Source organism: Globicephala melas, chromosome 4 (genome assembly GCF_963455315.2).
Source record: "Globicephala melas chromosome 4, mGloMel1.2, whole genome shotgun sequence".
Lineage (NCBI taxonomy): Eukaryota > Metazoa > Chordata > Mammalia > Artiodactyla > Delphinidae > Globicephala > Globicephala melas.
In genome coordinates, this window is record NC_083317.1 from 141,301,649 (window position 1) to 141,313,913 (window position 12,265).

The 12,265-nt window shown below is 39.0% G+C and overlaps 2 protein-coding genes across 6 annotated transcripts in view; one reads left to right on the plus strand and one right to left on the minus strand.

Moving 5' to 3' along the window:
* Nucleotides 1-12,265, minus strand: part of ZNF385D (zinc finger protein 385D) — a 1,091,058-nt gene that overhangs the window by 605,482 nt on the left and 473,311 nt on the right. The gene's annotated exons all lie outside the window — the stretch shown is intronic.
* Nucleotides 2,115-12,265, plus strand: part of LOC115863506 (serine/arginine-rich splicing factor 11-like) — a 44,275-nt gene continuing 34,124 nt past the window's right edge. The window contains 1 exon segment of the mRNA XM_070045402.1: nucleotides 2,115-2,258. Coding sequence (XP_069901503.1) covers nucleotides 2,115-2,258 — 144 coding nt within the window.

The following is a 12,265-nucleotide window of genomic DNA, read 5'->3' on the forward strand; positions in this document are numbered from 1 at the left end:
AGTGCTTTAGATGCATTAATTTGAATCATCACAGTATCCCCAAAGAAGTAGAGATCCTATTACTGCCCTAATTAAGCAGCTGAGAGTACAGATATAATAGGGAAGAAGAAATCTGACTCCATCTTAGATCTGTTTCTTTTACTTTAACCTTTGTGCTCTGTTGCCTGTGCTTAGTCATGCTGGCTCTGCACCTTTTGTAAAAGAATGTTGCCTATAGCCTGATATAGACAGGACAGCCCATTCTCAAACCTCTGACCTTTTAAGGTATGTTTCCTTTCATATAGAGAAAAAAAGTTTCAGAACAGATAATAATATTTGCCTTATTGGAGGTCTACAGGAACATTGCAACCTGACCTATGTGGACAGCGGCAAGAACAAAGGATTCCCACACCAAGAAGTTTGCAACAGCTAACCATGCCCCTCCCTCACCTTGCCTTTAAAAATGCTTTGCTGAAACCCTTCGAGGAGTTCAGGGTTTTGGGGGCATAGGCCACCCATCTCCTTGCATGGCCCTGAAATAAACCCTTCTCTGCTCCAAACTCTGACGTTTAGGTTTGCTTGGCCTCACTGTGTGCCAGGCACACGAACTTGTGTTCGGTAACACAGAGGCACAGAGAGGTGAGGTAACTTGACCAAGGTTCCATGGCTGGCAAAGAGTGGAGCAACATTTGAGCTACACCACCCAGTTCTGAAATCCTTGCTCTCAGCCACCACACCAAGCAACGAAGACTGAGCTGAAATTCAGAGATTGAGTTCTTATCCAAACATTGCAATTGCATGGGGTGAGGTCCCAGAGTGGAAGAGGAACAATGTGACATGTTGAAGACACAGGGAAGCACAAAATCCTGGAAGGAAAGACCTCAAGTTTCCCAGAAGTTCTAAGGACATAGTGGAAGGAGATGTTATCTGTCAAAGTTCAGAGCATCACTCCACTGGGAGGAACATATCCTGAGACCCAAAGGCAAACTGAAATAACTCCATGGCTATCATCATGGAAAGCAAAGTGATTATACCAGGAATAACTTCCTTGAACAATTTGTATCAAGAAGAAATTAAAAATATAAAAAACAATTTCCAGTAAAAACTTATTTGAGCAGTTTGTATTAGGTTACACCAGATTACCTTTAATATTTACTTTGGTACCAAGAACCACGACTAAAAATGCTCTAGCTAAAACTAGAGTAATAATCAGGATGTAGGGTGGCCAGTCATCTTGGTTCACCGAGAACGTTCGTCATTTTAACACAAAATGCTGCATCCTGGGAAATCCCTGAGCCCAAGCAAACAAAAGTGATTTTCCTGGAGCAGGTAGTCCCAGTTTTAAAACCGAAAGTCCTGCTCCCAGAGAACCTAACAGTCCTGGGCAAACCAAATGGTTGGTCATCTTACCAGGATAATACATTAAATTAAAGTCCTATCCTAATTATCATGAATTGAATCTCAAAAGAGGGAATTTACATGGTTAAAATTTGTTGACAGAAAGACATTTAAAATGAGGGAGAAAGAAGTCAACTTGAATATAGTAAACTGTAAAAATATGTATCACAGATTTAACACATTATGCAATAAAAATATATAAATAGATGTTAGAGCTATCAAATGATCTCATAAGTAGTATCATGCAATGCTAATTCACACCAGCTTTCTTACTGGCATGTTATTTTTAAGAATACTGTAATCATCACAAATATTTTAATTCAAAAACACATCAATAAATATTTTAAAAAGTAACATTAAGTATGGTAAAAGCAATCATCAGGGCAATGAAAGATTGCACATTTTAGTTTCCTTGATATTCTCGGCAAAAGTAATGCATATGATAATTGAATACAAATATCTGAAATCAGTGCAGAGATGTGTCGAATTTATCCTTTGGTGTGAGAGTATTTCAAGATTTAGATGTCAAATACTTTTAAACATATGTTTTATGGGCAAATTTTAAAAATAGTACCACTTAACCATTTTACATTGTTTTTAGGTTACCCAGAAGGTTTGCACATAAAGTCAACACTGCAGATTTATACACCACCGTCTGTGCAAGAAAATCACTGAACACTGAGTAATTTAATGTTAGCTTGCATCTGGGTCTCAGTGAACCGTATAGTGAATAGAAAATGTTCCGGGTGAAGAGTGTTAAATCCCTTATATCGCTTAGTCGGATCTCCATTAAAAAGCAATCAGGTTCAGAACAACTAGTAGAGTGCGAAGAAATATTAGAAGACCGACAAAACTTTCCCACCCTGTCTTCACAGGGCCAGGTAATGCCATTTAAATTCTCGTGAGATACAGAGCTGTTCAGCCTTGTTCCCTTTGCTGAAATAGCAAAATCGCCCCTACTTCTTTCTTTCAAAGATCTTTTGAATGTTAAGCAAAACGCTGCACTAAATCCAAGCATAATACCCTTCGACTAAAGAGAAAACGCGATAACTTATCACGGAAACCCAGAGCATGACCGCGTATGCACCAAAAAAGTGGTTTCTTGAAAAGGACATTTTAAAACGAGTTTTAAAAGTGTTGCCTTTGTTTTGAAATACTGTGAGCTAAGCCGTGAGTAGTTGCTAAAGTAATCATCATTGATAAGCTGTGCTCAGAGGGAAAATACCGCAGAAAGACAGGAGAAAGACGTGACCAGATCAGCCTAAAGGAAACATTCCTCCAAACTCCCACCTTATCGAGGAGACTTTTATAAAAGAAGCAATGCGCCAGGGCTATTTTCAAGGGGAGTTTCTGGAAGAAACAGGTGGTTGTGGTTCATTCTAAGAGGCAGACTGTAGGCTACAAAATTATGACCACTCTGCAGAAAAATGAAGAGAATCTTGGCATCCAGGAGCACTAAGGATCCTGTCAGGTGTCCCAGGCAGTAATGACATGCAGTGTCCTGGTGGCTCAGTGATGAATGATTAGGTACAGTGAGCACGAACAGTCCAAGCGAAAAGGCAGAGCTAAAAGGGAAAAAGCAGAAATGGAAAGTAACGAGCCAAAGTAAAATGTATTCGTTTTCCGAGGCTTTGACAACTAGGATTAAAAAGATATGGTGCCAGTAAGTGGTAGGGCGCTTACCAGGAGGACGAGGACCTTCTGGCAGGAGCCTCGCCTCCACCAAGAGCATTTAAACAACATATGCGAAACTCAATGATGTTCGGGGGTTAGAGAAAAGGATTCAGATAAACTGTAGGAACTAAATCAACTGAAGACCATAGGTAAAAGGGAGCAGATTCATGGAGGAGAGACTGCTCAATTGTTCTCAGGAGTAAACGACAGGGAAGAATACAGATAATACTCACTTTTCCCCACAGCAGAGCATGGTTAATCAACCAAATGACTATATTTTAGGGACTTCCCTGATGGTGCAGTGGTTAAGAATCCGCCTGCCAATGCAGGGGACATGGGTTTGAGCCCCGGTCCGGGAAGATCCCACATGCCGCGGAGCAGCTAAGTGCGTGCGCCACAACAACTAAGCCTGCGCTCTAGAGCCCGTGAGCCACAACTATGGAGCCCATGAGCCACAACTACTGAGCCCACATGCCACAACTACTGAAGCCCGCACACCTAGAGCCCGTGCTCTGCAACAAGAGAAGCCACCGCAATGAGAAGCCCTTGCACGGCAAAGAAGAGTAGCCCCCTCTCGCCGCACGTAGAGAAAGCCCACCGCGCAGCAATGAAGACCCAACACAGCCCCAAAAGACACAAAAGACAATATTTTAAAGCATGCTGCCAACCGAGATACACAGAGGTCACCAAGTTTGGGTCCAAAAAGAGTAATGATTGGAATAAGTCTTCTATATATGAAGTGATCTAAGAGAAAAAGCAAGAGAATTACATCAAGTGACAAAAGTATTGTGAGAAACTCACAAACCCAGGGAGAATGGAATAGTGGGAAATACTGGAATGAGAGAGAGAGAAGAAAAAGCAGGAGCGCTATAAACATCAGGGTGTATGGTATAGAAAATTGAATTTCATTCAATTTCATTGAATTGCACTAACCAAGAGCAAAGTGCTGGACTAGGATTTGCAAGGACAACAGGATGACTAATACACATGAAAGAAGATGTCTCTCAACTAAATACAAACATCCATGAGAGACAAAATGTGTCAGTGGTAGGCTCCCTAAATTACTAAGGAGACTTTATAAATTACTGGCTAACTTCACGATCCCTGGAATCAAATGGCCTTCCTTAGAATCCTGGCTGTCCTACTTACTATCTGCCTGCCCTTTGACTTGTTTTTTTTTACCTCAGTTTCTTCATCATTAAAATGGGGATAATAGGGCTTCCCTGGTGGCGCAGTGGTTGAGAGTCCGCCTGCTGATGCAGGGGACACGGGTTCGTGCCCCGGTCCGGGAAGATCCCACATGCCACGGAGCGGCTGGGCCCGTGAGCCATGGCTGCTAAGCCTGCACGTCCGGAGCCTGTGCTCCGCAACGGGAGAAGCCACAACAGTGAGAGGCCCGCGTACCGCAAAAAAAAAAAAAAAAAAATGGGGATAATAGTAGCACCTGTTTCACAGAGTTGTTCAAGGCAGTTAAATGAGATAATACACGCAGAACAGCTGGAATGGAGCCTGGAGCAGGACTGACATTGACAAATGTTATTAGTGTTGCTGTTGGTGTCATTATCATCATAATCTACAGACTGAAGTAAATTTTATTCTACTAAAGCAGAGTTCCAAACACATTCTTTACTTACATTCCCGACAGCTTAATGAATCAAAAGTTTGGTGAAACTAGCCTTATTTAGGGAGCTTAATTCTAATTCTTTTGGTTGTAGGCAGAAAAGAAATAGTTAATATTCTGACATCAAGAACTTCAGATCTTGATAATAAATGATACGCACCACAGATTCCTACATGCTAAGCAAAGAAATATACACCCAATCTTAGTTATTTATATATTTATTTCAATTTTTTGTCAGTTATATAAATTATAAATCGTTTTCTTCACCTATTTGTCTACTTGGGTCTTACATATTTATTTCAATTTTGTCAGATATATTGATATAAATTGTAAATAGTTTGCTTGGATTCTATTTTCAGGTCATTTATGACAGTTTGCCGATATGAAAGTTTAAACTTTCATGTATTCAATTCTGTTGTCTTTTTCTTCTTTGTTAGCTGTTTTGGGATATATGTCCACGTGCCACATTTATAACAATATTGATCTATGTTTCTTCTACGATTACTTGGGGTTTATCCTGATGCTGAGGGTGAACTGGAAGACCTAACTTTAATTTCTCTATTTGGTGTACTTTCACCACTAATAAACAAGGTAAGTTGAGAAGCTTTCCTTTGATTGAGCTAAACTTAATAACGTAAGAGGTATTTTTGCTCAAGCGTTTGAATAAATCTATTTGTAAACCGGAAAACAACAAAAAAAAGAAATATACACCCAAGACTCTATAGTTAAGCATGTTTCTTAAATGCACACTGCAGTGATGGATATTATCATTATTGGGTCTATTATCTCAAAGAAAGTTAAAATATATATGATCAGGCATGATCCTAAGGATGGAGACTCCAAATTATAATCAAATTACCTTTCATTTCAACAATGCCTTGCAATTTATATAGCGGTCAAGGGAGGTTTTGGGGTTTCGCAATGACATACTAACAAAATGACTATAAAAGATCCCTACGCAGAACATGGAAAGAAGCCAAAAGTGGGAAAGCTATTGCCAAAAGTAGCTAAAAACCTCTGAGGACGTCAATATGACTGATGTAAATCATGAATGGAGCCTTCTAAAATGATTAATAACAATACAAACTTTCTCTTTGGCTATGATCCAAGCAACAGACAGAATATATAAGATATAGGTAATAAGCAGGCTCATTGTCAGAGGCAGATGGCATGCTAGCCCTAGAAAATGTTACCTTTCTAACCCTGAAAGCATCACACCCTAGGTTTAACAACCCCAGTAGCTTCTTAACTAGTACATGCTAAGTTTAGAACTTCTGATCATGACATCCAATGTCCTTATCTACCTGTCTCCAGTCTACCACTCCAGCCAAATTTTCCATCATTCTCCTTTAATGCAAAGTGTACCATAAATCTAGTCCTATCAGACTAGAGAATATTCAATTTTAGCGTATTACTTTGAATCACATGAAAGTATAGGCAGTAAGCTACTTTTGACCTGCAAAATGACAATTTCATGTGGTTCAACCTCAAACGAAACATAAAAAGGAGACATTTTATGTTAAATTTTCTGCAAATCTAGGATAATTATATTCCAAGATTGTTAGGGAAACTGAATAGGTTACTAAATGATTTTGATTAAAAATAAAGACATATTTTTTATGAGTGTACTGTTTTAGGAATTGAGCTTTTGATGGATGTATTCCATTGGCTACTCCAGGACTCTCCATTCTTTTCCACCCTGTTCTGTGACTGGGAGACTAATCTACATTGAGCGCATCAACTGGCTTCCTTGTCCTCTGGCTCTTAATTGGATTTAGCCACCGGGGATCCCTGGCGGGATATCAGAGCGAAGGAAGAGCAGGGGGTTGGAATTTGGTTTCCTGCTCCCTCCACGCGGGGTTGCTTGAGGCTGGCTGTGTATCCGTCCCCTGTTCCCATTGATGGTCACTGCTCTTCCCTAGGTTTCTGTGTTTACCTGACTCCGCTTCTGAGCTCCTGCAGCTGTTCCTTCCTTTTGCTGTTAAACCTGTGGTGTGATCAACTCCACCATCATCCTCATGATTCTTCCACATGCTGCCCACACCTTAGTAAATGGTCTCCGTATTAAACCATTGTGAACCAACCACCCTAGTTTGAATGTGTCATCTGCTGTGTGCTGGAATACTAACTGACACAGGGCTAGATTCTTCATATATGTTATTCGCATTTAATTCTTACAACCCTTTGAGGAAGATTTAATTCTTATCCTCACTTCATGGGTAAAGTCACTGTAGCTCAGAGAGGCTAGATAACTTGCCCGAGACCAAACAATTGGTTGCAGATGTAGTGTTGGGATTTCAACAGTCTGACTCCATACCCTATGGTTGTGATGGGTGATGGGGATTTGCTATGCTGATTTTGTAAAATGATGAAAAATAAATTTCAGAAATCATATACTGATACAAAGAAATCGTGCTGATGACAAGTTTGTAGGGTGGATTATTCCTTAGACAAGGTAGGTTGTCTCATATGGTATGTTTTGGGGACATGATAAACAATTATGGGAATAAAGGCTTAATTAGACACTGGAGACTTGCCATTTGATGTTCCAGATTTGTGTCAACGACCTAAGTTGAAATACAGAGAAGACCGACATTAAATTTTCAGATGATGCAAAGCTGGGATAGAATCAGGATTTCTAAAATGTTGATGGGCTGGAAAAACTAGAGAAGGCAAATGACACTGAATGGCAATCACTGCTGCACTGAGCTATGTTTGTATTAGTCAACTCTCTTGCTTGCTAAAGACAGAGATGCAACTCAAACAGGCTTAAGCAGAGAAGAAGAGCATTTACTGACTCAGGTAACTGAAGATTCTACAGGTGAACATTAAATAAAAATTAAAGAAGGGCCTCAAATGAGGTCATTAGATGAGATCTCCTCTTCTGTAGATTTCTCCTCTGCTCTCCTCTATGTTTACTCTTGAGAAGTGTCCTGTCACTGCACGGGTTGTTATTTTGCTTCTCAGGTTCAGAAGAGAAAAACTCTCTTTGAAACATCTCTACAAATGACCCAGAACTGTATATCATTGGCTCTGAAATACTGGACTGTGGCCAGAGGACTGTGGTATCTGATTGGCTTGACACGAATCCCATGCCCAGCTCAGAGAGGGGGATGAATCCTCACAAACACATGAATACAACTTACAGAAGGGTGATAACACTAAAGAAAAATCAGGAAGATGTGATTAACAGAACAGTGAGTGAGGGTTAGATTAGACAAATACACCATGATAACTGATAATAACAACAAAATTCAAAACAATTTCAAAAATACAGAATGTGGAAGACATAGCTTAACTACAGTCTTACTAATATTAAAAAGGTCTTGGAGGCTTCCCTGGTGGCGCAGGGGTTGAGAGTCCGCCTGCCGATGCAGGGGACACGGGTTCGTGCCCCGGTCCGGGAAGATCCCACATGCTGCAGAGCGGCTGGGCCCGTGAGCCATGGCCGCTGAGCCTGAGCTTCCGGAGCCTGTGCTCCGCAACGGGAGAGGCCACAACAGTGAGAGGCCCGCATACCACAAAAAAGGAAAAAAAAAAAAAAAGGTCTTGGGCTTTTCAGATGACATGAAGCTCGATATGAACCAACAGGGTGAGTTGGATACTTAATATGGGCTCAGACTGGCTCAGCAACTGAAGTTACTGTAAAGCTCCAATTTAAGAAAGAACATCTAGACATTTGTACAGCTTCAGAATCAAAATGAACTCTTGTGTCTGAGATGGCTTGTTTGATTCTTTGGAAGATCACAGACTCGCGTCAAATACTAACTATTCAACCTCTTTTTTTTTTTTTTTTACTCTACATTAGGCAAGAGGTCTGAGCTTTGCAATCACCAAATCAAGAGACTAATTTAAAATTCCAGTTCTCACAACTAGGATAGGTTGCAGTTCTCCAATTTCCTGGACCCTATTAACAGGCTATAGTTTGCAATGTTCCAGAGCTGAACAAAACTTCAAAGTGAGGAGTTCATTGTGGCTGCCTCTGCCACACAGTTATCTCCTTGACATCTTTGCCACTCAGAGAGCAGAAGCCACTGTCATTTAGTTTAAAAGGGACAAAGCAGAGAGCATTCTGGGTGATATATCCCAAACGCATACACAGGAGCAGCAAGTATATGTGAAATCTGTAATTTCTTCTCAATTTTGCTATGAACCTAAAGCTGCTCTAAAAAAATAGTCTTTAAAAATATAAAAGATGAGGACTTCAGCTGAATGTGAGGAAGGACAGTCAGGGAGGAAATGAACTAGTCCTTCTGATGATGGAAAGAGATGCTGTATGCAGAAACTTCCTTGTCATGATTTACTGTAAAGGGTATTAGATATATGATGCCAAATGGTGGGGGGCAGAGGTAAAGACTCTGCTTTGTGCAATTAAATATAGCACATACACACACACACACACACACACACACACACACACACAGAGAAAACTTCTAGTAGAGAAAAAAGAGATCATTAAAGGGGAGGGGTTTTTAAGAAATGGGGAAGGAGATTCAGTCCAGAACACAAAACCAAATTTCGTCTTCCACAGTATTTGTTGGGAAGAGAAAGCGACAAGCTTCTACCTCCCTTTCAATTTTCACTTCATTTCCAGTTGCCAGAAAGTTATTTAGAGATTCAGAGAGATGAGCTCTTCATGAACAACTTTTCTAATACCACCTCATTTCAAATGCTGAGGTTAGGTGATATTTAAAAATAATTTTATGTATAAAGTACTGTAATCACTTTTAAAAATTATTCAGAACATCCTGTTTCTACTTTCTTTTTTTGTTTTACCCTCTGTATTTTGGTTTCCAGAACTTTCCCTCAAGCCAGTGAAGCCTGGAGACATTGAAGTCATATCTAGGTTGTCTATATGTGGCTACTTGGGACCTCAGCTGCTCCTGAGAAATGAGACTCAAATCTCTTTGCCATTAATCAAAGATAGAATTATAACTGAGATCTAAACAAATTTCTCTATCTCTAAGCCCCAGGTGAAGAGCTGGGGACTGTTCATATCCACTGTCTCCAGGGAAGAAAAATAATGAGGAAGGTAATCTGAATGACTGAACATTACTGAACAAGCACTTTTTAGTATAATTGTCAGCCCTGGCAGATTCAACTAGGAGGAAAACTGATGATAGTAGCTCAGCACAACTGTTCCAACCAAAATGACAGTAGAGCAGGCAGCAGGGGATCTGCTAAGTGGGATAAACAAATGGCCACTAAGAAGAAAGAGTCGAAGGAAAATATTCACTTAGGGTTTCAATTCAAAGCACCAACACGCATTTTTGCAGACCAGATAAACTTTTCTAAAACTGCTCACTCCTGCTGCAATTTCATTAACCATACGTTTTCAGGACTATTATTCCTCACTGTCTTTCTCTCTGTACTAGAATACTCAATAGAGATATTCTCTTAAAAACACAATGCCTTGACAGCCCTTTGCTACATATGTGCATATACAAAGGACATTGTGGCTTGACTAAAATCTCGTTTAAGGTAGTTCATTGGCATTTCATTAAAATGGACAACCCACCAGCCATTTTCCCCCAAGTCTGCTATCTGGAATGCTCAGAGAACTACCATGGTAGGAAAGCAATTCCCTGCTCTTCCAGTGATGTTTTCTTCTTTCATTTTCTTCTCTCATTTTCATTCACATAAGTGATGGCAAATACCGTGAGGTTTACTGAATGAGTTACTTTTAATGCCTAAGCAATCCATCATCTGTTGATTAATTCATTCAAGACAAGTTACATTCCAGTTGTGATGGATAGAGTCGAGTCGTCCTCAGATCAGTTTTCTGTTTGGAGCACATTGTAAAATAGTCAAAAACAGGTAATTTTCTAAATTAAATTGTATTGGGAGAAGTAATTTATATTATGGAAGAGTTTTAAGGCTTATCCCATAAAAACAAAGGAAAAGTTGAACCAAGGAAAACTTTACTGTAGATTATATTGCATGTATCCAACAGGTAATTGGAAAATATAGGTACATATTCAATTATACCTACTTTGAATAAACAAAGAACAATCACTAAGATTTATATTAATTTTTATGTGACCAAAATTGCAGAATCTGAAGGAAAAATTATACTCGTAACTGTACTATAAATTAACAGTTCACTTGATTTCTCTATGTCAATAGTAAAGACTTCCACTTTTGATTAAATCATTAAACAGATATAAGCCACATAATTTTTCCAAGTAAACTAAGCAGTTTTTAATGCCTTATATTTTCAGGTCTAATCTAATTTATAATTCTATTATTCCATTGAATATTACATATATTTAATATGTTATATATCTAAATAAAATTCCAAAATTCTATGAATCCATTACAGTGCAATATAATATAGTATAATGTAATATAATATATATGTTTATATAAAATAAACTAAATAAAAACAACCCAAAACAGTGACTATTTCCTACGGACTTTCACAATCTATCCAGGTTTCTGACTTATTCCAAAAATTCAATATGTGATACAGATCTCTAGAGAGTAAATTTAAATCAAGGAGGAAATAAAATATACACCAGGTGAAAGCTTAGCACCTCTCCATCACAGACTATGGCAAAGACCACAAGCTGAAATTCTGTCAAGGGCCAGGTAGGTGGGAATGTAACTGGGTGTAAGAAATCCCAGGTAGAACTGGCTTGAGTTTTGGGAACCATAGCACATTGGAGGGTACCTGTCCTCCTGAGGACATTCAGATTAGAAAGAAGTTTAAAATGATTCTCATCAAAAACACAAAACAACAAAATAAACAAAAAACCCAAGTCTACAGACCAAGTTCAGCCAGTGCATTTTGAACGTCTTAATTCATTTTCTGCAACATGTCACTTATTGTCATAATAGTGCTGTGTAACAAACCACAGCAAATCTCAGTGGACTGAATGGATAAAGAAGATGTGGTACGTGTATACAACTGAATATTACGCAGCCATAAAAGGAATGAAATAATGCCATTTGCAGCAACATGGATGGACATGGAGATTATCACACTAAGTGAAGTAAGCCAGACAAAGACAAATATCATAAATCACTTATTTGTGGAATCTAAAAAAAATGATACAAATGAATTTATATACAAAACAGAAATAGACCCACAGACATAGAAAACCAACTTACGGTTATCAAAGGGGAAGGCGGGGAGGATAAATTAGAGTTTGGGATTAACAGACACACACTACTATATATAAAACAGATCACCAACAAGGACCTACTGCATAGCACAGTGAACTGTACTCAATATTTTGGAGTAACCCCTAAGGGAAAAGAATCTGAAAAAAAAAAAAAAAAAATATATATATATATATATATGTATAACTGAATCACTTTGCTGTACACCTGAAACTAACACAACGTTGTAAATCGACTATACTTCAATTTTTTTTAAAAAAAAAACCTCACTGGGTTAAAGCAACTGTCATTTCTTCTCATGCTCATGTTTGAATAGATTGGATTCAGCTGATCTCAGTGGGTTTGGCTGGGCTCATCTACAGCCTGCAGGTTCCTTTCAAATAAGTTCCATGTGTCTCATGGTGGCACCCAGGCAGGATGGGCAATGGCCACTCAGAATGAGAAGGCAAGTCAGTAAGGTTCCTCTAT